Genomic DNA, 26,129 nt, shown 5'->3' on the forward strand with positions numbered 1-26,129 from the left:
CTTCCTTCCTCCTTTTGCTTTCTTCCAAAAATATTAATTGAACACTTACTAGATGCAAAGAACTGTTGTAGGCATTGGAGGTACCATGGTGAGCTACACACACACACACACACACACACACTCACACACACACACACACAACACACAGACACACACACACAGACATCTACATAAAATAAGATTAATGTGTAAAATACATATTTCAGATGACAGTGAGTAAAGCAGGGAGAAGTATGCCCATGCTCCTGTGTGTGCCAACAGCCTCACTGAAGGAACTTGAAGGAGATAAGAGCAGGGCCAGGCCTCCCTTCTGCCAATAAACAGCCCTTCCCTGCCACCTTCTTATTTAATGCAGTTGGCCGACTCCACTAATATGCCACAGTGACCATCACTTCCTCTAGGAAGCTTTCTGTCACTACTCCACTTCAAATTAACCTCTCCCTCCTTAGTACTAAAACCCTGGGTATCTTTTTCTGTGCTTCTCCTAAAATACTCATGATTTGCTCTTTTGTATTAAGTCATCTGTATTCATATATTTTGTATACTTTCAACATAACTATACAAGCTCCTTGATAGTATGAATAATCCCTTTATCATTTCTTGCAGATTCTGTCATAGTGCCTTGGACACAGCAATATTTCAACCAATGTTTCCAGAATAAATAATCAGTCAAGAATATCAGTGAAGCAAAATTGCATTTCCAGAATTGCATCACCCCTTGCTCAGTATCTGCCATTTGATTTATCTGAAACCTTTCTTCCCTTATTTGTTTCTTAATATTAGGATTCTCAAATCTATTTTTCAAAAAAGCTTACGAAAGCTCTCTTAGTGGTTTCCATCCACAGGTGTGCCAGGCACTCTGTGAGGATGCAGGACCCAGTTATGGTCACTACATACTGCTGCCTTCAGTGTTGGAGGAGGATGAGTCAAAGGATACCCGCAAAGGTGGTGCAGGTTCACTTGGGGGTGGAGACACAGTGCTTTAGGAAACAAAGGAGGTCACACAGAACGCAGCAGAGGAGCAGCCATGGAAACCTGATAACTGATGTGTATGTTGTGTTATAATGGGTGGGGTTCACGAAGTGAAGTGTCAGTGAGATTGGGACAGTGACAGGCTCTTCACCAGCCAGAGAAGCCAGCTCATTTGAAGGACATGGCGTGTAACACATGCCAGAGCTTAAGTGCAGCTACAGTGTCAACGGGCCTTATAAGCTGTTTGGATGGTTGTTTGAGAAATGGGCAGAGACACTGGGAGGTGCTTAAAGCAGAGCGGTGGGACAGGGAGATTCACACTTGGGAGTGACTGGTCTAACTGCAGTGAGGTAAACAATCTGGTGGCCCAGTGAGGAGGGTGCTGAGTGATTCAGGAGAACGGGCGTGAACTACATCACTGGTACATATGGCGACAAAGAGGCAAATCTGGAAGAATTTAGTCATAATCAGAATCTACTGACAAGACTGGATGATTCACCATCAGGGGTGAGAGAGGGAATGGGTTAAGAATGACATCTCACTTTACAAGCTTCATAACTGGACACATGATTATACCCACCCCACCCATTTGGGTGGAGGGAATGAGTTCGACTTTGAATATGAGAAGCCAGCAACTCCCTACAAGGCGATGCTCATTGGGCAGTTCAATACATGGGTCTCTGTTCAAGGCAGCCTGTGGCAGAGGTGTCTATCAGAAGCCATGCACATTTAAATGTATCTGCAGCCATGGTCAAAATGAAACCATGGGAAGACTCAAGGAGGGTTTACAGAGTAAGCATGGCAGGAAGTGGTCTTCATCCTTCATGAGCATTAGAATCGCTCAGAGAACTTTAGAGTAAGCGTGGCCGCAAAGTGGTCTTCAGACCTGTGCACATTAGAGCCACCCAGAGAACTTTAAAGCAACCTCTGTATCTGGGCTCCACCCCAAGTCAATACAGTCAGATGCCCTCGGAGGTGGGGCCCAGGCCTCTGTTTGCTCGGTGTGGTGCTTGTGATCCCATGCACAGCCAGTGTGAGGAACCTCTGCATGGGGTGGGCAGAGAGGAGGACCAGGAAGAATGCTGAGCAACAGCATCTTGGGAGTGGGTCCAGTGGGACAAGGCAGACTGAGAAGCAAGAGAGAAGGACAAGAGAAGACAAGATCCTGGAAACCAGGACAGAGATGCTGTAACAGCTAAAGTGGTAGTGAAACTGGAGCAAAATCAACACCAATAGTGTCGCAGAAGAGCAGGACATAAAGCGGTTTTAAAAGGACCACAGGGTTCAGCAACAAGGAGGCTCAAGGTGACCTGGCCAGAGCTAGGAGTGGCACTGTAACCAGAGTCACGTGACAGGGCTCCAAGAAGTGCTGGGGGCATGGGAATGGGAGGACAGGCCATCCCTCTGTCCCTCTAGGATGTGTTATGTTGTTGTTGTTGTTGTTGTTGTTTTGAGACAGAGTCTCACTCTTTAGCCCAGGCTGGAGTGCAGTGGCATGATCTCAGCTCACGGCAACCTCCGCCTCCTGCGTTCAAGCGATGCTCCTGCCTCAGCCTCCCAATTATCTAGGATTACTGGCGTGCACCACCACGCCCAGCTAATTTTTGTATTTTTAGTAGAGACGGGGTTTTGCCCTGTTGGTCAGGCTGGTCTCAAATTCCTGACTTCAGGTGATCCACCCGCCTCGGCCTTCCAAAGTGCTAGGATTACAGGCGTGAGTCACCATGCCCAGGCACAAAAGTTATCTTGAATTAGAAAAAAATTGTTTGTTTTTTAGAGATTTGGGCATGATTAAATTTTTATTTTTTGCTGGATATATCCCATATTAAAAGGCATAATACATATGTATGCTGTTTATAACATAATTATAAAGCAAATACCTGTGTAGCCAGAATCATGGTCAAGAAACTATTTCCAGTCTTACAAAACCCCCATGTGCCTTTCAAACCCTGTGTTGACCTTTGCTCGGTCACTTCTGTGCTTTCATTCATACTATTACCATCTACGCATGTATCCCTATGCAACACTGCTTAGTTTTGTGGGTTCCAGAATTTCTTATCCTTTGCATTACACTATATGTATTATTTTGGTGTTACAGTATTTTTCACACAACGTGATGTTTGTGAGATCCATGCACGTTGTTGTGTCTGGCTGCAGTTTATTACTTTGCATGGCTGCATAGTTTTCCTTTGGATAAATATACTTAGAGATGTTTAGATCTTGTGGAAGATTCCCTTAGAAACGAAGAGACTGAGGGTCAATAAGCGGGACTACTTTATAGACAGGTGACTGACAAAGGCGGGGTGAGGTCAGAGACTGGCATGAAACAGAAGGAAGGACTTGTTTTTGTCCTGCCAGGACGAGAGAGTCATGATTGGATGGCAATTATTTTTTCAGCAAAGTGGGAGCTGAGGTCTGTCTTGTGAAGTGGGAAAGGGAAAGAACACAGAAATTCTACAAAATAGCTACTGTAAGGGAAGTTAAGAGACTTCCCAGAGAGAACTGAGGCCCGAGCAGAGCCACAGAACATGGCTCTAAGCTGCCAACAGCAACTAATTTGAGTGGATAATTCCCTCAGGCAGCCATCAGCATCCCATCTTTGGTAGGAGGGCAGGAGGATGGGAAAAGCTGTGAAACTGGTGGAGTTAAAGAATGTAAGTTCAAATGATGAGTCTGCTACTTACTAGGAACCAGCAAGATAGCTGATCCCTCTGAACCTGTTTCCTCATCTAAAGAATTGGAGATAAGACCCGTTGTAAAACGTTTGTAGTGATAAGTACAGTGTCCTATGTCAAAATCTTGACACATAACAGAAACCCAATATTTGAAGTATTAAAAAAACATTCTTAGTGGATCATTAACAATAAAACCACAATGTCATGGTTAGTAATGACATATTCTTGATATTCACATATTGGACTAATGCTGAATAAACTCACAGAAAGAATTTCCAATTCTCTGTATTAATAACACAAGATGGAAATGCCAGCCCTTATGTTTACTACATCAAATGTGCCATGAAGGCCACCCATCAACCACAGGTTCAGGTGCCTGAGAACACAGCCAGGCTGAACATACTCAGGCCGCACTCCCAACCTCTGATCTCTGAGGGTAAAAGGTTACAAAGGCTCAGAACCAAGTTGTAGAGGCTCCTGTCACCTCCTCTGCCCCATCTGTGGCCTCTTCCCCATGCCCCATTATCACCACCCAACCCCAAGCTCCAGGTATTTGAAACTACATGCAAACTCTCTCTCTCTGTCTCTCAAACACATACACACACACACACACACACACACACACACACACACACACTTGCTCTGTCTCAGCTACTCCCTTTTGCTGGAATATCCCTCCTATCCCCCTTTGTTTGGTTAAATCTTACTCATCCTTAAGGACTCGTCAAAGATACCACCTTTTCCCAGAAGCTTTTCTGGAAATCCCTCAACTGGATACAGAGATGCTCACATGACCACCTATGGCTCTCAAAACATACCTTTCTGCATCACTGAATTAACTTTCTAGGTATCACTCATCTCCTTCCCTGACTGAGCTTCCAGATACAGAGATAGATCTTACACTTAGCACAGTGCTGGATGCCTAAGGACATTCAATACACGCTTGGTCAGTGAAAGAACAAAAACTCTGAGAAAAGAAGGGAACATAAACCATTTCCAGGTGATATAGTTTTGCTGAAGACTTAAGCACGTATTTTTATTGAAGATATTAATGCAAACTCTTTTACTTTTTCACCAATCTTAAGTTTCTACGGTGTTTTTCTCTAAAGTACCTAGCTAGCTCTTCTACTCAGAAGAAACCCCTAAAAACACAACATAAACATTTTATTAACTACTTATGCGACCTTATTTTAAAACACTGGTAAGTAACAACAAAAGGGGTTAACTAAATGAACATTAAATGTTTTATTCTTTCAGGGGCTGGCAGTGTGTTTGCATATATTATAGAAAAACAGTACTTTGATCCTTTGGCCCAAATGCTCACATCAAGGTAAAAATCACATACTTCAATTTAGCCAGAACTTTCTAATAGATTTGGCACAGGTTTTTTTTTGTTTTGTTTTGTGTTTTTTTTTTTTTTTTTGGACTAGAACAGTATTCCTCCCTTCAAAGAGCTTCCTTTGCAAGGCTGAGCTCCACTTTGGCTGGGTGGCTCACAGCCAGCTCATCCCCGAATTTCCACCAGTTATTAACCATTACAATTATGCCAAGTCGCAGGTAGTGAAAGAGAGAGCACTGGTTTATTTGCCACCAGCTGCTGACTTGATTTTTCAGTAAGATGACAGCCGGGAACACTGTACTAAAATCCTTAGCACTTACCTCTGCTAACAAAAATTAGGAGCTGTTTGGAGCCACAGTCAAAAGGAACCTGAAAATGCAAACAGCTGACCAATTGCAGATGGCACCTAAATGCCGGGCACAGTATAACGCAGAGATTTTCCTCGTGCCCAGGATGTAACATCAGTCTGCTGCTTAACACAACATGGTTTTTAATCCTTTTTAAAAAGTCTTTTTTAGTGTTTGTGAATTAGCAGCAAAGAATTCTTAGATAAACGTGTGGGTGGTAGGGATGAGAGAAAGAGGCAGGGTGTTAGGCTTGAATGCGTATGGATCACTGTTCAGGAAATACTCAAAATAGGGATATCTGCTATTTTATTCCCCCGAAGATTTGTATGATCTATTTTGTAATCTAGTTTAAACAGTAAAGAAGCCAGGCCTAAGGAACACCATTTGATAGAAGACCACAGCTCTCTCATGTATGTGGAGGCCTATGTGTCCCAGGTTTAATTTGAGGGAAAAGAACAGGATTTTTTCTGATATGTCTGATATGTCTCTCTGCAAGACCTGTTGTCTCACAGAAAGAAACATCATTTCTCTAGCCTAGTTCTGCATATATGTCTGGGAATTTGAGAAAGAGTATCAGATGAGTAGTCAGAAGACTAAAAGCTAAGCATAAAGGAAGCAAAAACAGACCAACAACTGGGTAACATGCCTCCAGAACACGAGGCTGAAAAGCAACATCTCCCAATTCCTAATTCAGGGAAATTTAAACATTTCACTCTGTTCTATTAGTTCACTTTCAATCCATGACAGAGACGTGCAAAGCAGACTGAAGCCCAAGCTGAGTCCTACGGACTGTGAAACACCACTGAGGGCCTGAAACAGCACAGATGTGTTTTCAACCTCATTAAAACTGTGCGACGCTTGGTCCTCCCAGGTCAGTCTCGGAACTGGCCACATGCCTCCCAAGGCAGTCTACAAGCCCAGGGGCCTGGGGCCTGCTTGCTAACGGCCTTTACACCGGTCATCACTGTTTCCTCTGGAGTGTCATGAGGTGGCTATGGAAAGGGAAGGAAGACTGGATGGCCCCTCCCAGCTTGGCATTACTAACCTAATACATCAGACTGTTGCTTGGGCTGCAAGGGCCGGCTTGTGGAGAAACTTGTGAGTAATGTTAGGAAGGCTACTCTGATTTTCTTGAGGTCATTTTTGTTTGAAAAGCTTTTAAAAATTGAAGTAGAACTTAATATAGAGTGCCCAGAATGTAGGTGATCTTCTTCACAACTGACCATGCTCCTAGAACAACCACCAGGTCAGAAAACAGAACATAAACCCAGAGGCCCCTCCACGCCTCCTCTTCCAGTCACTCCCTGTAGGGGTAACCACAAGGCTGACTCTTAATACTTAAAAGACCCATGTGTCTTGCTTCTGTACCTTGCATGAATGGTGTCATTCAGTATTTCCTTTTAGTGTTCAGCTTCTTTCAATGAGCTTTACACCTGTGAGCTTCATCCAGGTTGTGTGTAGATAGAGCCACTCATTCTCAATGCAGTACAGCGTCCCACTGTGTGAATGGGACATAATTTATTTATGCACTGTTGATGGGTGCTTGGGTAGATTCAGGTAGGAGCTATTATAAATAGCGCTGCTACGAACATTCTGGTACATGTCTTTTAGTGAGCTGACGCACATACTTCTTGGACATATGACTAGGAATAGGATTGCTATATTTCTTGAAGTTATTTTTGGCATTTACTACATAATTGATGTTTACAACATTCTATAAAAAAGCCCCAAGGTCAAGTCTCCATTAATTACACACAGAATTATCTGTTGTCCATTCATTCTTGAACTTTCTGCAGCATGTACTATTATAACTGAGGTCAATGCCACTCTATTTATTTTAGTAAGCACCATGATCATTTACAGATGCACAGTACCACATTATTTACTTTGGTTTTTTGCCCTGGCATTTCTAACGCAATCCTAAATCACCCTCCACCCCAGCTACTGCTATCAAGAATAAATTAAGAAATTTCAGTAATCACAACTAGTTCTTATAAATAGGCGATGCACCTCTTCCATCTGGCCCCACATAAAGATAGGCAAGTGAATATGAAATCTGACATGTGCAGGCACTGAATTATAATAACAGAAATTGGAATATGATGCTATAATTATCATATCATCAAAATGAGAATGAGACAAAGGGATAATTAAAATCATCATACCCAGCTTAATATTTTCATAACTAAAGCTTTTATTCCAGATTGCTGATTTGCAAGTTTCTTATTGATATTTCATGTCTTACAAGGAGCACTTTCATAGCCTTACACACCAAAGGGGAAGCAGACATTAAGGTAGCTGTTGCTTCTTTATTTTTTTAAATAAATTCTAACAACTACCATTGTTTCCCCGTGTGTGTGTGTGTGTGTGTGTGTGTGTGTATGTATTTTGGAGTTGCAAATCAAAAGTTCATGGTTTGAAAAGAACTCTGAGGATCATTATGTCTTGGCCTTGTCTCACGTGAGAAAACTGTTCTTAACAGTTTCCTTAACGGCTGATTATCCAGAGGTAGTAGGTTTGTGTGTCATTTAGGATCAATTTCCCTTTCTGACCTAAAATCTTCCTAATCTATAAGTGAGAGGCATAATTTCAACTACCACTCCAGTTCTGAATATACATCTGGGAATAGGAGAAAGAGTATCAGATGAGTAGTTATAAGACATTTAATTTAAAATCAGCTCTACCACTTATGAGTTGTGCAGTGATGGGAAGACGCTATCTGTTCAAGGCTCACTTTTTAAATTCATAAAGTAGAAATAATAAAACTTACATCATAGGGCTGCTCTGTGTATTAAATAATATATGTGAAAACATTCTGTTAGTGGTTAAATGATACACAAATATAGCATATTATTATGATTGTTATTATTAACTTGTACAATAGACACTTTCCAAAGGAAAAAACATCAACATTCAAACTTTGAATCAAATTTTGCCCATCCTATTGTCTACACTACAAGTAACTTCCAAAAATAAGTTGTACTATCAACTTGATATGATTTGGTTGTGTCCCCACCCAAATCTCATCTTGAATTCCCACGTGTTGTGGGAGGGACCCAGTGGAAGCTAATTGAATCATGGGAGCAGGTCTTTACCATGCTGTTCTCATGAGAGTGAATAAGTCTCATGAGATCTGATGGTAACATAAGAGGGAGTTTCCCTGCACAACCTCTCTTTTTGCCTGCCACCATCCATGTAAGACATGACTTGCTCCTCCTTGCCTTCCACCATGATTGTAAGGCCTCCCCAGTCATGTGGAACTGTAAGTCCAATTAAACCCTCTTTCTTTTGTAAATTACACAGTCTTGGGTATGTCTTTATCAGCAGCATGAAAATGGACTAATACACAACCTTATCCTCATTCATAAAAGGAAGATTGGCCATGGCCATGTTATCTCTTTGAATTATAGCCATTGTCTTTAAAGAATGGTATTTATCCAAAAATTTAAGAAAACAGAATCTCCATGAGAATTATATCTTTAAATCTAACTTATAGGTTTATAGTATACATGCAATATACTATCAATACATGGTAGCAGGAGACTTTGTTATCATAGTCTATAACCATGAAACTATAGAAAGTGACAAACTTCCTAAACTTAGGAATGTTATTTCTTAGAAAAAAATAATCAAATTTAATTCACATTACAGTTTTCCATGTATTCAGATTAACTAGGATACATTCTTAAACAATTTCAGTAATTCCAAGAAATCACAGCATGTTAATTAAAAGATTGTATTTTCTTTTTTCCTGTGCCTAGTAGACAATGGAACAGTCATTAATCTTGATTCTTAAGGCATCTTTAGGAAAGGGGGTTATTCTAACCCAGTTCCTGCTGCTAGCAATAGCTTTGCAATTATGGGCCTTACATTTGGAATACAGATCCTGGACTCATGATATTCACATTTTATTAAACAGCGAAATGCACATAAGAATAAGTTTCTTGCAACTGGAAAAAGTCCTGTCCAGGCAGTATGCTGTTGATCTTAGAGAATTATGTTGTGATGTATCTCTTAAACAATATTGATAAGGTTTGGCTGTTTCCCCACCCAATCTAATCTTGAATTGCAGGTCCCATAATCCCCACATATCATGGGAGGGACCAGATAGGAGGAAACTGAATCATGGGGGCAGGTCTTTCCTGTGCTGTTCTTATGATAGTGAATAATTCTCATGAGATCTGATGGTTTTATAAAGGGTTGTTACCCTGCACATGCTCTCTTGCCAGCCACCATGTAAGATGTGTCTTTGCTACTCCTTTGTCTTCCACCATGATTGTGAGGCCTCCCCAGCCATGTGGAACTGAGTCCATTAAACCTCTTTTTCTTTACAAATTATTCAGTCTTGGGTATGTCTTTATTAGCAGCACGAGAACAGACTAATACGAATATCACAGATATTTTAACTAAAAACGAAGTAAGAAATCACCTAATCCAATCATCTTGTTTAGCAGATAAAGAAACCAAGGCCCAGAGATTATGTGAATTTGTCCTTTGTCCTACTACCTGGCATTACAAGGGTTATTCTTAAGTTACTTTTAGTTAAGGGCTAGGCCCACTTGAAACTGTTTTCACTTTGAAAAAAATCAGTGAAGAAATGACAGTTTCCATTCCAGGGATGTTTATGTGTTAGGATCAACCAGTGTATGAACTCCTTGGGGTAAAGACTTTGAAACTGCCATCATTCCAGGTGTAAGGAAGGCCCACATCAGGCTGGTAAATGCTGATGAAGATGGTAAGAACAGAGGCCAGGAAAGCTGCCCAGGAGGCATAAGGCAGTCACCACATGAAAACATCTCAGTGGAGGGATGAGAGATCAAATTAGCAATTTAGAACATTCATTGAAGTGATTTTCCTAGTACTCAGAGGGACAGGATGAAGAATGGAAAATGATGAGAGAAAAGATGAGAGTCACAAGGGATAGATGTAGAGGATCCAATGTCATTTGATAGAAATTCTAGAGAAAATGTATCTTGAATAGACATAGATGTTGAAAAAATACTCAGAGAAAAAAATGCTCTCGTACAAAGGAGGACGTTAGCCTCAAACTGAAGAAACAGTATTAGAGGTAAATTTAATGAAAAGAAAACTATATATAGACATATATAGGGGCATTTTAAATTATATATACAGTATACACACCAATACATGCAGTATACTATCAATACATGGTAGTAGGAGACTTTGTTATCATGGTAAAAACTAGAAGATGATAGCAAGCAACAGGACAGAGCTCTGAAAGAAAAAGGTCTGGGCTTAAACACCTGTCTCCCATCAAATTGCTTTCAAGGGTGAAATGCGTTTTCTTACATGCAAAGATTTTAAATGTAATATGAAGGCACCTAGACAAATCAAAACAACTCTTGAAGTGTGCTAGAACAAGGAATAAAGGAAATTAAGTAAAGAAATAAGGAGGAAATTGAGGCTGGAAAGGATAAGAGATTACCACTGGAATCAGTAAAGGTGCATGGTAGATTTAAATTTTAAATCGCAAAATTCATTTGGGTCCTTTTTTTTTTCTTTTCTTTCCACGAGTTGATCTCTATCATTTTAAAAATGGAAGGAAAAAAGAGTGAGGTATGTATCCTCAAATCTAATGAACACAACTAGATATACTGATTAGGAAAAGAAAAAGATAAATATTTAGCATTTCCTCTTTCCCAAAAGAAAGCCAAAGATTAATGTTCTCTAACGACTTTGATAAGTAAGTAAATGTAGGTTTAGAAATGCATCTGAAAAAAAAATTAGAATAACCAATAGAATAATGGAAAACATTTGGGTGGATAGATGCCCTTACTTCTAAACTAGAAGTTATTAACAACATGTGGAAAAGGAAGGAAGGAAGGAAGGAAGGAAGGAAGGAAGGAAGGAAGGAAGGAAGGAAGGAAGGAAGGAAGGAAGGAAAGAAGGAAGGAGGGAAGGAAGGAAGGAAGGACCCCTCCTTTGTCCTACCACTAGCAGCAAGAACACAACAAAAGATACAAAATATTTAAGGCATAAAGCAAGTTGGCATATATACAGTTTATGTTGTACTTTTAACAAAAATTGCAAATAGGTTAAACTCTCTCATCAACAGGGAAAGGTTATTGGATGGGATTTTCTTTCTTTTTAAAAAATATTTTTGTTAATAAAATAATTTTTGTTCTGTTTTGTTCTTTTGGAGACAGGTTCTCATTCTGTTACTCAGGCTGGAGTATAGTGACGTGATCTTGGCTCACTGCAGCGTCGACCTCCTGGGCTTTGGTGATCCTCCCCCTCAGCCTGCTGAGTAGCTAGGACTACAGGCACACACCACCACACCCCACTAATGTTATTTATTTTTTGCAGAGATGAGGTCTTACTATGCTGTCGAGGCTGGTCTTGAACTGCTGGGCTCAAGCAATCCTCCTGCCTTGGCCTCCCAAAGTGTTGGAATTACGCGTGAGCCACTGTGCCTGGCCTCCTTTTTAAGACAGTTACAGATATACTTTTCACAAAAAGCATACCTAAATAAAATACCATGTAAGGCTAAAAATAGAACAGACAAATAATTTCTGAACAGCCACATGCACAGCCATGAATTTTGTTTGGCACTATTAATGTGAGACAAAGAAGAAGCCAAGGGAAAATACAGGACTAAGAGTCATTTCTAACTAACATAGAATCCAGACCAAAGACACAACAGTATTAAAATTTATGGACCAAAGAATATAATATGTGCTCAATGTAACTCGGAAATTTTTAACAACACGGGAAACTATTTTATAGTTTATTGAAAGACAAATGACAAAAAAAATCTGTATATTCTGTCTGATTCTACCCATGAAAAAATTTATAGGTATATACGTGGAAAAAAACAAAAAAGACACAGATTGAAGGCATATAACATAGTAGTTGGATTACGGGATTATGAGTGGTTTTTATTTATTTTTAAATGCTTCTTTATTATTGTCTAAATTTTCAGTATTGACCATAGACTAATCTTGTAATAAAATGGTATCATTTTAAAATAATGTATAATTGCAGTATTTGTAACTTTTCAAAGAGAATGAATTTTCTTTGTTTATATTTTACTCTGAGTTTGGTTCTCAAGGTGACTTAAAATTACCAGCTTTCATCATTTCAGCTTCTCCTTAATCAATGTACTGCTCTTCTCACACAGAAATAAACCAAAGCCGTATCTGCTTTCCTCATAAGGATACAGTTCCTACAACCTTGGCAATTTATGTAATTTAGAATGTCGCACTTAATAAAATCCTTAGAATGCATCAAATAATATAGTACCTTTGGAAATCAGTGCTGTAGTTGCTACAAAATTAAGCATTTCATATGTAATTTTTTCTTGAAGAATTTAGAAAAAATCATTGAATTCTCACATAATTATTTCCCAGTTCAGTAAAATCAGACCTATACATTAACCTTGAAGAATTTTATAGTAATGGATAGAACTGATTTAAAGACCTGTAACTGATCTTTTGGTACATTGTCAATGTTTTTACTAAATTGGGTAATTAATCATGTCATTCTGAGAATTAAAAGGTTCTTTAAAATCAGATACTCTTTTTCCTTTTGCTTATGAAAGTAAAAATACATCTGCAAGTTTATTTTTAAATTTCCACCCAGTTCAATTTCACTGTGTGGTAACATGATGTCAAGGAAAATGACAGACCAAGTGACAAAGGAATCAGATAGATGTAAGCACATGTCACTGAGGTGGTTTCCCGGCATGATAAAAATTTTAACTGAAGGTGACACTAAATTAAGAAGTACTGTGCATAAAAATTAAAGCTGTGCCTTTGGGAACCCTTTTGAACATAGTGTTTCAATCAGCCACTGTAAATTCACAAAATTTACAGAGCCAAACTAAACACAAAGTAAATTTATGAGAGCTTTTACTTTCTATATCAAGCTTGTCCAACTTGCGGCCCATGGGCTGCATGTGGCCTAAGATGGCTTTGAATGCAGTCCAAGACAAAGTCATAAGCTTTCTTAAAACATTATAAATGATGAATTCCTTTTAGCTCATCAGCTATCTTTAGTGGTAGTATATTTTGTGCGTGGCCCAAGACAATGCTTCTTCTTCTAGTGTGGCCCAGAGAAGTCAAAAAAATGGACACCCCTGTTCTACACGATGACCGTGCTATTGCGATGACTTAGAACAACTAGAGAGAATAAGAAATAAAACCATAAACTATTAGCTGAATTATTATTTGGTAGGTAAACAAAGTTTTAAGAATAAGTTAGAGAACACATAGCAGATTGGAAAATGGAATTCATCCTTTGTCCTTGCGAATAAATCCTTTCTCTCCCTACTAAAATGGCAATAAATGAATAAAAGAGTATGAATTCATAAAGACAAAGCACGATGCTGGCAGATGAGAAAAGTGAACACATTTTTGAAGACAGAAAACAGATAAGCTGAGAGCCAAGAGTCTGCAGATAGAGGATGCTATAAAAACACACCAGGAAAAGTTTGGAACAGTCTTCTTCGATGGAAGTAACTTTCTTACTCCAAGGATAAGGTCTCCTGACAGTGGCAGAGGGGAGGCTCCTCTGCAGCATGCCTGGGCCCTGTCGGCCACCCCTCCCAGGAGTTCACCATTGGTGGACTCCAGCAGTGCACACAAAGCCTCACACCAGAGTTTTTTGGTGTCTCACTCTAAAAAGTGAACGAAACAGAGACTACCAGAATTTGAGAAATGCCTTTAATATAATGGGAAGAAGTCAACCAGCCTAACCAAAAACAAATCAAAACAAAAAGATTGGGGGAAAAAAAGAGTCAATGCAGGGAGCAGAAAAAACAACTCCAAACATTATCAGAGAGGTAAGAAAAGCTACACAATCTATCCAGCAAGAACAGGTTACAATCAAGAGCAAATCAGAAAACAAGAATGTATTCTCAGAAACTGAAAAAAAAAAAAACACAGTATAATCAAAAACTTCAACTGAAGGATTAGAAGACAAACTTGAGGAAAAGAGAATTTCATAAAAGAGAATAAAAGACAAGGAGTGAAAAAGTTTTGAGCATCAGCTGAGGAAAGCAAACAGAGCAAATAGAAAAGAGAGTATTATTGAGAAATAAAATGAGAACACCTCCCAGAAATAAAAGAGGTGAGTTTCCGGATTGAAACAATGAATGGACAAAAGGCCAATTTCAAATCACCAGGGATAAATAAAAAATCTCTAAAAATGCCCAGGGAAGTGCAGTTCTTGCAGAGGGGAGGGGAGTGACATGATGGAGTGTGGGAAGAGGAACAATCCCATGGGTGGATTTAAATTTGAACGAAAGCAGACTCCTCAACAACAAAACGGTTAACATAACATGGAATGATGCCTTCAATATTCTGAAGGAAAAGGATTTCCAACTGGAATTCTACCCATGGCTGAGGAGACACACAAGCTATTTCAGTTAGAAAAGTAACTCCCTCCCACAAACTCTATCCCAAAAAGTCAGGAAATGAAGAACATAAATTGGTGAAAAGAATTCTCCAAGCCAGGAATAGAAGCTCTAAGGAAAGGGAGATAAAGGGAATTCCAAGATGGAGGAAAGACCTGGAAGGCAGCTGTGCAGCAGGTCTGGAGAGAAAGCAGTTCAGATGGAGGAAGGGCAGAGGGCTATCTGTGGGGTGAGAGGAGGATTAATGGACTCTGATGTGTCTGACTGTAGCTGAGTCAAAAGCCAGATGGAGAAGTTTGTATTTTTAGGTCACATTGTGATACAACCAGAGGGTGTTCAGTCAAAGCCAATCCAACAGGTAGGAGGATGGCTGAGGAAATGTTTTCCTTGAATGGGAAAGGCTACTTCCAAGGATGACAAGAGATACATGCCTAAGAGATCAGGGGCCCGAAGGGGTTCTCACAGGCTTCCATTAAAAAGAAGGTCAATGATGCAAAACCAACCATTACATGTAAAGTCAGAGCAACAGAACAAGAATTCCAAGAGCTGCACCTCTAGTTCCTTCCAGAACGGGTGTCTTAAGTCTCAGAATAATGCCTGGACCGTCCAAAACAGTTTATCAGCTATACATGTACTTATTGTTTTACTGTTGTAGTATTATTGTTTTGTTCCAAAATATCAATGCATGGATACTCTTAACAATTTACTGGAATTGTGTGTGTGTGTGTGTGTGTGTGTGTGTGTGTGTGTGTTCCAATTCACTCATTTAATCATTCAGTTTGATATTTCTTTCCCTTTGTAATCATTTTTAAAAATTTGTATAACTTTTTGAGTTGAAAGTTGAATTAGTTCTCTTTCATTCTTTCTTACTGAGTAAGGTATAGATTTCTCTCTGAACATATGTACTATGATATCCTAAAAGTTTATCTCTTCAGTGTTCTCATTATACTCAGTCTAGATTTTCTGAGATTCAGGTCTGGGTTCTCCTTTGATCCCATGATTGCTTAAGTGATAGTTATAAATGTTTTTGCATTTGTTCTAGGTGACTGGATTTTTTTTCAACAATTTCTTATTTCATTGCATTTTGATCAAAGAATAGGTTTGATGTTTTGTTTTGAGAATTCACTGAGCTGTGTATAGCTTAACAGTAAAGTTTTGAAAAGTGCTTTTGGGTAGATTTATTCTGTTTTCAACTTGATGTGTATCTTTAGTCACTCTTCCTCCTTTTCTTAAATCATGTTATTCAGATTCTGTATATTCTTATATCTGTTTTGCCTGTTTACTCCATCACTCTCTGAAATGAGTAAAGTCTCCTTATATGATTTTATTTCTCATTATATTTTCTGCCATTATACTTTCCAAAACATGGTATTATACCCTATAGTGAATAAAGACTATGTCTGTTTGAGTCTCATCATAAAATTGAATCTTTTGTAGTGCAAAGAGCTCTCATTTACAGATGATGAAATAAAGTTAGCAATAGTGGGGCGATGTGCCTCATACTACAGAGTGAGTGGTCAGTCTGGATGTCCAGTTCTGGTGAGTTCCAGGCTTTGAACATGACTAGTGAGACTGACACCCCCCACCCGCCACACACACACACTCACTCACAAAGGGGAACAGATGTGAAAAGAAGAAAACATCTAAAATAATTTCCATCATTATTTTTGAGCCGACAGAACAATTCCAGGTAAACCCTGAATAGAGGGTGAGTTCTCCTATAAGTTTCCACTAAGAGCACCCAAAAATATCTTAGATTTATCTGATACCCCCAACCCCCACTTCTGAGCAGCAAATGCTCCTCTTCTATTTCTTTGCATTGTTTAAGGTTTGACACTTCAGCCACATATGCTGTGCCCTGTGTCCCACACAGGAGTTCTGGGGCAAGAGGCCTTCACATTGTAACAATATCTGGCTCTCAAAGTAAATAATATAATTACTGGTTCCTAAATAAATTACCTGTGTATGTTTTATGACACAGAGTTAGATCAAGTCTTCTGGAGACTGTGTTCTACTCATCTGGGGAAAAAAAAAATTTCATATCTAATCCTGGACCTTGGCTCAAAAGCAAATTTACATCTTGTAGTCCCAATATTGTCATCTCTAAATATTCCTATGTTAACAAATACACCTACTTCACTTTATTCTCTATGTAAATTCATGCAAATAAAATGTAAATTGTGTGATAATTGTGTGCCCAAAGTCCTATTTTCATACAGATAAGAACTGATGCAATTTATTTCAAATAATTTATCCATATTCTACATGAATTCCATACAAGTTTGAGTATTATTGCTAACACCCCTGACTATTTTAATAGAAGCTAAAATAAACCTATCTAACATCCATCTAAAAAGGACACCCAGGGTCCACCTCATCTATTAAAGTGAGGTATTATTTTCAAATGTTGTTACTGATATCTTGATGTCATTGTTCTCTTTGTCAGCTGTAGAAAATAAGATGCTGACAACTTATTTTAAGAATACTGTTTACTTCCTTTCAAAACACCAAGGCTTCAATATCAGAATCAGAAATTCTGATTTGAAATGGTAAAAACAACATTTTACTTGCAAGCACTCCACTGCCTGGGAGCATTTTCTAGAAAAGCAGCTGAAATCGCCACCTTCCTTAAAGTGGAGCACTACATTTTCATGCTTTCCCCCAGGCTTTGGAAGCAGGAGTCAATCAAGTTGTTTTATACTGGTCCCAGCCAAACTGGAGGGGCTTGCTCTTTTGTTTTGTTTTTTCTTTTCTTCTTCGTTTCCTTAAATATAAGAATATTTGCCTAAGAATCTTCTGGACTAGAGACTGCAAGAAGTGCCTTGTAAAATGACGCCTCCCTGCTAAAGGGACATACCTATGACAAGAGGAAAAAACCTTTTATTTTGGAATATTCAAGTGTTACTCATTTAAATTCATTAGGAAACTCCAGCTAGAAATGATGATTATATTAATAGCACATCTAGGAATCTGGGAGAATACAGCAAAGATTTAAAAACTTTATCTCTTGCTTACCATCTCTGACATAAAAGAACAAAATGTATAATGATAACTTCAGGTGTTTTATGGAAAATTTCTAGCATGCATGCACGTGTGTGTGTGTGTGTGTGTGTGTGCGCGCAAGTGCATGTATATAGTATTCTCAAAAGATACTGCCCAAGGTAAGTACTGAAGAACAATACTTTCAATCTTTTAGAGCTATGTAAAATTTAGACTACAATAACAGTAAAAATATAAGAAAAATGCAGGGATTATGAATGGTATCAATTTTTTACAGTTAATTGCAAGAGGATTTTAGTAAATTCTTAACTTGTATACATAGTTACATTTGTAAATTGATTAACTGGGTAAAAAACAATGATGAAATGATTAAAGCAAGAGAGACATGCCCAGCATTTCCTAGAGCTAACCTACATTACTCATGATCCGCACTCTCCAACGACACCCTTTCAGCCAACAGTAACTCCATCAAAGATTTATCCTCATGCCTTGAAGACAAGGAATTTTGAATTCCTTGTATTAAGACAAAATAGCATTTAATATAATAAAATTTGTTTGCATTGCCTTTCACAGGTAAGTTAAAATGTATTTATCTGATGGTTTACATGCTTTATAACTCCCCAACAAAAATGCAAGGTCAAGAAACATCCAGTTCTCTAATTTTCATGTTTTCCATTCTAGATAGATGCTAGCTGCAGGTGCTTGTTCTTTTCATTTTCATTTCTGAGACCCTGGAATCATGAAGCTTTTGGAGACCTTGCTCTTACTTGAGTGCTCTCTAATAATGAGGTCTGGCACTGGAGAAGAGCTGAAAGAATTCATCACACCGGCAGCCCTGCACATGTGTGAGGCCTGGAGACAGGATCACCTCTCAGGCCTGCTGTGGCCCTAAAAATGTCCCATTCTTCTCACTCTCACACTTTCAATATTTCATTTTTTTCTCTAAACTTCATAGAATGCTTTTCTTTAAACCCTTCTCTATTTTTATATTCTTCTCGTTCATTCAGAAATTCTGAGGCCAACCTTTAAAGGCTACTTATCTACTTTAGTAGAGAAACTTAAGTCAAATATTCTCCTGATAATTAGATAATACAGAGAAGAACATCAATTAGACCCCATTTACATTATGTCAGATGAGAGAAAGTTCAGAGAAGCTGCTGGAACAAAGGGCAGCAGAACCATGGAGTCTCTGTCCACAGCCTTCTCAGAATCCAGTAGGGAGAGGTCAGTCAGAAACACACAGGCCCAGCGCAGGAGGCAAGCCGGCTTTGCTGAAGTGGAAGGAGAGGCTTGTGTGAGATGCTTCGCTACCTTAAAGAGCAGTCCAGGAACGGTCGGTGTCATGTTAGCACCAGCTCCACAGGAGCGGCATCTTCAGAGAAGACAAATTGCAATACCGTGGTGTGACTAACTTTGGGGATAATGATTCCAGTTTTGAAGGAGGCATTAAGACGGCCAGTCACTTCACAGAAGTACCTGCGCTCAAAATGCTACGACGAGAGGCCACAGTGCGCCAGACTCTCTCAGGGCTGTCTGACAGAACTCTCGGGGATGATGGACATGTTCCATACCTTTGCTGTCCAATACGGTAGCCACTAGTCACAAGGGCTGCTGAGCATCTGAAATATTGCCAAGCGTGCCTGAGGAACACAGAGGCAGGTGACTAGCGAGTACCATAGTGGGGTGTTACAGCTCTAGATCACACACGCACACACACACACACACTCCCCACACACACAAACAGAAGGCCTGAGGAAGATGATCTCCATAGCTATATATTCCTAGTGCTGTCTAGGAAGTGGCTCCATCAACTCCAGCAGAGTCCTCGCTAATACAGGGCACCCTCCCAATCATGGGTTTCTCCCCTCCTCTCCCCTTCTGTCCCTCATCCTTCCTTTTTCCTCGTTTCCTCCTCCCCTCACAGAGCACTAATATTACAGTAGGTACAAGACATTGAACAGATTGTGAAAAAAAACAATGGAGGCAGCTAGGCAGACATGAGCAAGGCAGGAGAGGCCCCCTACCCCAGGAATGCCAGGCTACCATCAGGTGATGGTCAGGTGGTTGTTAAACTGTCTATCTAAAATAATAATTGGTCACAGCTGGTGCCAGGAAGAGGCACCCTCCCAATAGAGAAGAAACACCTGAAACTGGTGATCAGCAGCTCCCTGATAACATCTCAGGAGCTGGGTGAGTGGACCCAAGCATGTTTGCTAAGAGGCAAAATGGCGGAGTTTAACTGGTACGTGACCTTCCTCTAGGAACATTCGACTGGTAAGGGGAAAACGCCTCAAATGAGCATGTACACAACTTCAGTAAACGCACTGTGCATATGGCCTGTATTAGTCCATTTTCACACTGCTGATAAAGACATACCTGAGACTGGGAAGAAAAAAGAGGTTTAATTGGACTTACAGTTCCACATGGCTGGGGAGGCCTCATACTCACGGCGGAGGGTGAAAGGCACTTCTTACATGGTGAGAGCAAGAGAAAATGAGGAAGAAGCAAAAGCAGAAACCCCTCATAAACCCATCACCCATCAGATCTCCTGAGACTTGTTCACTATCACACGAATAGCATGGGAAAGACCAGCCCCCATGATTCTATTACTTCCCCCTGGGTCCTTCCCACAACACCGTGGGAATTCTGAGAGATACAATTCAAGTTGAGATTTCACAGGGGACACAGCCAAACCATATCATTCCACCCCTGACCCCTCCAAATTTCATGTCCTCACATTTCAAAACCAATCATGCCTTCCCAACAGTTCCCCAAAGTCTTAACTCATTTCAGCATTAACCCAAAAGTCCACAGTCCAAAGTCTCATCTGAGACACAGCAAGTCCTTTCCGCTTATGAGCCTATAAAATCAAAAGCAAGCTAGTTACTTCTAGACACAATGGGGGTACAGGTATTGGGTAAATACAATGGTTCCAAATGGAAGAAATTGGCCAAAACAAAGGGGTTACAGGGCCCATGCAAGTCTGAAATCCAACAGGGCAGTCAAATTTTAAAGCTCTCAAATGATCTCCTTTGATTCCAAGTCTCACATCCAAGCCACACTGATGCAACAGGTGGGTTCCCATGGTCTTGGGCAGCTCCACCTCTGTGGCTTTGCAGGGTACAGCCTCCCTCCTGGCTGCTTTCATTGGCTGGTGTTGACTGCCTGCAGCTTTTCCAGGTGTATGGTACAAGCTGTCAGTGGATCTATCATTCTGGGGTCTATCTATCATTCAGTGGCCCTCTTCTCACAGTTCCACTAGGCAGTGCCCCAGTAGGGACTCTGTGTGGGGGCTCTGACCCCATATTTCCCTTCCACAATGCCCTAGCAGAGGTTCTCTATAAGAGCCCCACCCCTGCAGCAAACTTTTGCCTGGGCATCCAGGCATTTTCATACATCTTCTGAAATCTACGCGGAGGTTCCCAAACCTCAATCTTGACTTCCATGTACTCACAAGCTCAACACCATCTGGAAGCTGCCAAGGCTTGGGGCTTCCATTCTCTGAAGCCATAGTCCCAGATTTATGTTGGTTCCTTTCAGTCACCGCTGGAGCAGCTGGGACACAGGGTACCAAGACTCTAGGCTGCACACAGCACAGGGACCCTGGGTCCAGCCCACAAAACCACTGTTTCCTCCTGGGCCTCCAGGCTTGTGATGGGAGAGGGTGCCACAACGGTCTCTGACATGGCCTGGAGACATTTTCCCCATGGTCTTAGGGATTATCATTAGGCTCCTTGCTACTTATGCAAATTTCTGAAGCTGGCTTGAATTTCTCCTCAAAAAATGGGTTTTTCTTTTCTACTGCACCATCAGGCTGCGAATTTTCTGAACTTTTATGCTCTGTTTTCCTTTTAAAATGGAACGCTTTTAACAGCACCCAAGTCAACTTTTGAATGCTTTGCTGCTTAGAAATTTCTTCCACCAGATACCCTAAATCATCTTTCTCAAGTTCAAAGTTTCACAGATCTCTAGGGTAGGGGCAAAATGCTTCCAGTCTCTTTGCTAAAACACAACAAGGGTCACCTTCGCTCCAGTTCCCAACAAGTTCCTCATGTCCATCTGAGACCGTCTCAGCCTTATTGTTCATATCACTATCAGCATTTTTGTCAAAGCCATTTGACAAGTCTCTAGGAGGTTCCAAACTTCCCCACATTTTCCTGTCTTCTTCTGAGCCCTCCAAACTGTTCCAGCCTCCACCCTTTACACAGTTCCAAAGTTGCTTCCACATTTTTCTTGTACCTTTTCAGCAGTGCCCCACTCTACTGGTACCAATTGTACTGTATTATTCTGTTTTCACACTGCTGATAAAGACATACAGTGGACTGGGAAGGAAAAAGAGATTTAATTGGACTTCCAGTTCCACATGGCTGGGGAAGCCTCAGAATCATGGTGGGAGGTGAAAGGCACTTCTTAGATGGTGGCAGGAAGGGAAAATGAGGAAGAAGCAAAAGTGGAAACCCCTGATAAACCCATCAGATCTCGTGAGACTTATTCACTATCACAAGAATAGCACGGGAAATACTGGGCCCCATGATTCAATTACCTCCCCCTGGGTCCCTCCCACAACATGTGGGAATTCTGGGAGATACAATTCAAGTTGAGATTTGTGTGAGGATACAGCCAAACCATATCATGGTCCCTCCCAAGTGCTGGCAGGCCACTGCACATGTGGACAGTCCACTCCAATGAAGAATCAGGGTGATGCAGGAGAATAGGGTCTAGAGGCAGGAAACCTAAGGCCAATTCACCCTGACTCCCTAGAACTAAATGAAAAGAAAATCCCCAACTTTCCACTCTCAAGTAACAAAAGGACCAGAGGCTACTCCCTTTGCACCCCCGACGCCCTGCTTTTCTGCTTGAAAGATGGAAAATTGAAAGTATCTCTGATTGGTTGTAGACAGCAACCAGTTGTGGACAGCAACCAATCAGATGTTTGCATAGCAGCGTAACTTTGTAACTTCACTTCAGCCTCTGATTCATTGCTTTCCACAACCAATCAGACTGATTGTTGCCCACTACTTCATCTACATAGGGTGTACACCAAGTAACCAATGGGAAACCTTTAGAGGGTATTTAAGGTCCCCTAAAATTCTGTAATGGGGATCTTGAGCCCCTCTGCTTGGGCCTGCTCCCACCCTGTGGAGTGTGCTTTCATTTTCAGTAAATCTCTGCTTTCGTTGCTTCATTCTTTCCTTGCTTTGTGTGTTTTGTCCAATTCTTTGTGCCAGACACCAAGAAACTGGACTCCCTCCACCAGTAACAAGGGCAGAAGAAATGCAACCCCTGGAATTATGCCAATGTATAGAAACCCCAAGGCAAGGCCTAAATGGCTTACTTGACTCTCTCAAGTTGCCCTCCTGGCCCTCTTCCAAGTGCACTTTACTTCCTTTTGCTCCTGCTCTAAAACTTTTTCATAACATTTCCCTCTTGCTCAAAAACTTGCCTTGGTCTCTCACTCTGCCTTAGTCTCTCACTCTGCCTTATGCCCTGGAACGAATTCTTTCCTCTGAGGCGGCAAGAATTGAGTTGCTGCAGATCCGTGCAGACTGGACACTGTTAGCACTAAGACGTCTCCTCCAGGTCCAGCTCCATGTTCACAGTCTGAGTCCCACAGATTTTCACAAGTCACCAAGCAGTCTTCGTGTCTTTCTTTTGTTTAATGGATACTATATTTTTTTCTTTTAAGTGTTAATAGATTTATGCATATCACATTTATATTCATGTATGTGATTTAGGAGTGCTTATCACTATTATGGTGGCATTTCCTTTGATTCAGTTAAAAATGTTTTAGGCACTAGTTTCCAGGATTGCCTGAGAAAGCATGGACTTCCTGTATTACACTTAGACCCTTTATTCAAACAAATTTTTTCTTGCTTCATGTATTATATGACTTAATCTTTTCTCTTTATAATAAACTTTTCTATGATGTTTGTTTATATATTTGTGTATTTGAACAAATTTGATATTAATTCTTTCAGTCTTAATTTATATATTTATATATATCACCAATATAAATAATGTATCTATACATTATTTACCAATTGATAAGGATAGAAAAAGAAGCAAAGGCTTACATATTTACTTATATTATTTTTCTTTAAAAGCAACATCTGTTCATACGGATACTGTCAAATACTTAAAACCTGGGCATATTCTGCAACATAACTTCACACTAGTTTTCTATTCTTTTATAGAATTAACTCCAAATGAATAAGAAAGAGAGAAAAGGAAATAGAGGCAGGAAATAGAAAATGAGTGGAAAAGGTAAGAGGCTCTGGAATTTCTCTGGAAGAAAGCAAGTCTCAGGACAGGGTAGTGGGTGTGTATGACAGTGTGCATTTGGTAGGAAAACTGTCACAAAACAGAGATTCTGGGACATGAAGTGGGTCTGGGAAACACCTCATAATTCCAAGAAGGTTCTAGAAGGGCAGAGTTGCAGGCAGAGGAAAATGTCAAGGAAGGGCCTCGGCAATACAGACGTGGGAGTGTCACAGGGGCAGCTGGTTCCATGAGACTCATTTATGATGCTCCATGTAGCTGCTAATCTGCAGAATGTTTCCATTCATCCGGGAAATAACTTAAGTAAGAAAAATGTTACCTGTGATGTCCTGAATAACGTGGACCACGGATATGGCCTATTCCTCGGCACCCGGGAGTAGGACAGACAGCTTGACCCGGAAGGATCTTCAGGTCATTCCATCCTTCAGGAAGTAAAAGAACATGCCTTGAAAACACTCTCATTAAAGAAGACTGCGAATCTGAAATATGTAAATGATGCTAATTAAGACTTTACAAATTAAAAACAAACCATCACCAAAAACCACTTACAGGTGACTTACGATATATTAGTAATATTAAATTGTTTAGCAGAAAATACCAGTGCTGTAATAAATAACACTAACAGCACAATCCATATCAGAGAGAGAGGAAAATGAATAAATGAATAGGCATTGAAGAAATTTTTTTTTTCTTTGAGACTAAGTCTCACTCTGTCACCCAGGCTGGAGTGCAGTGGCGCATCTCGGCTCACTGCAACCTCCGACTCCTGGGTTCAAGCAATTCTCCTGCCTCAGCCTCCTGAGTAGCTGGAATTACAGGCGTGCACCACCACACCCGGCTGATTTTTGTATTTTTAGTAGAGACAGGGTTTCACCACTTTGGCCAGGCTGGTCTTAAGTTCCTGAACTCAGGCAATCTGCCCGCCTAGGCCTCCCAAAGTGCTGGGATTGCAGGCGTGAGAAATTTTTAAAAATAGATATGGGAACATTCACTTATTTCTTTCAGAGATTAATAATGGCATAGGCAATACAGCCACAAGCTGAGAACGCGAGTATGTAAGGTCTGCTTTCTGGTCCTCGGTGAAGCCTCCACTCAACCACAGCAAGGAACTTGGAATACTGGACAGAAACCAGGCTAGTAAACAGGGTGTGCTGAAGATGGCAAACATGGACCTACAGCACACTTACTCAAGTGGCTGTCAAAGCTAGGCAAAGAAAGAACTGACATTATGCTACTCTATGCTACTGTTATACTGTACCATATGCTACACTGTACTATATGCTACACTGTACTATATATTGTACTATACACTACACTGTACTATATGCTATACCATACACTATACTGTACTATACACTACACCACACTATATGCTGCATTGTGCTATATACTATGCCATGTACTACACTGCACCATAAGCTACAGTGTACTATATACTATACTCTATGCTACACCATGCTGTAAGCTACACTGTGCTATATTGTACTATATACTGTACTGCATTGCACTGCACTGTACTCTAACCATGCCAACCAGTCTGTCAATCTGAAGAGGCAGTCTACATCTAAATATTATCCGTAGCAAAACCTCCATGCCCTGTTCTGTGATTTTCCTCAGTATTCTCTGCCCCCTAAACACACATGCACACACACACACACACGTGCACACACACACACACATGCACATTCACACATATCAGTTCCTGGAACATCCCATCCCACACCTCCTGCTGTTCTGCGCCTTACTTCCCTGACAATCCCACACTTTCCTTCTCCCCTCCCAGCTCTCAGACTTCCATTTCCTGTTCAACAAATTCCCTACTTCCTCCTCCTCATCTCAGTATTCCCCATTTCCCAGTCCTGGTTTCATGGGGCTGAAGACGTGGCTTCCCACAGCCCTCCACAGGGGTCACATGCCTCCAGAGAGGTAGGGAGGTCCGGCCAGTCTTCCTCTCTGTGCTTCCTCGGGGCCACACCTCTGAGGCTCCTCTTCTGAGTCTGCTGCCTTGGGCTTCCACCATCTGCCCACTGTTTCCACATCACTCAGGGAAGACTTCGGCACTGGTTCTCCACGTTCTGCTCTCTCCCAACTCTGGCAATTGCTCAGGCACGCTCAGGCCCCATGTGCTCATCCTGCCGCTC

General features: G+C 40.7%; 1 protein-coding gene across 16 annotated transcripts in view; it reads right to left on the reverse strand.

Annotated features, from left to right (window-relative positions):
- LOC105478848 (L3MBTL histone methyl-lysine binding protein 4) overlaps nt 1–26,129 on the reverse strand; it is a 448,884-nt gene that overhangs the window by 156,011 nt on the left and 266,744 nt on the right. For all 16 annotated transcript variants that reach the window (XR_011617078.1, XR_011617077.1, XM_071085617.1 and 13 more), the window contains one exon: nt 24,308–24,410. Coding sequence is in view for 14 of the 16 variants with exons in the window: in XM_071085617.1 (XP_070941718.1) it covers nt 24,308–24,410 (103 nt within the window). In the remaining 2 variants the exon portion in view is untranslated. The remainder of the gene's footprint in view (nt 1–24,307; nt 24,411–26,129) is intronic.

This window comes from Macaca nemestrina, chromosome 19, assembly GCF_043159975.1.
Source record: "Macaca nemestrina isolate mMacNem1 chromosome 19, mMacNem.hap1, whole genome shotgun sequence".
NCBI classification, from domain to species: Eukaryota; Metazoa; Chordata; class Mammalia; order Primates; family Cercopithecidae; genus Macaca; species Macaca nemestrina.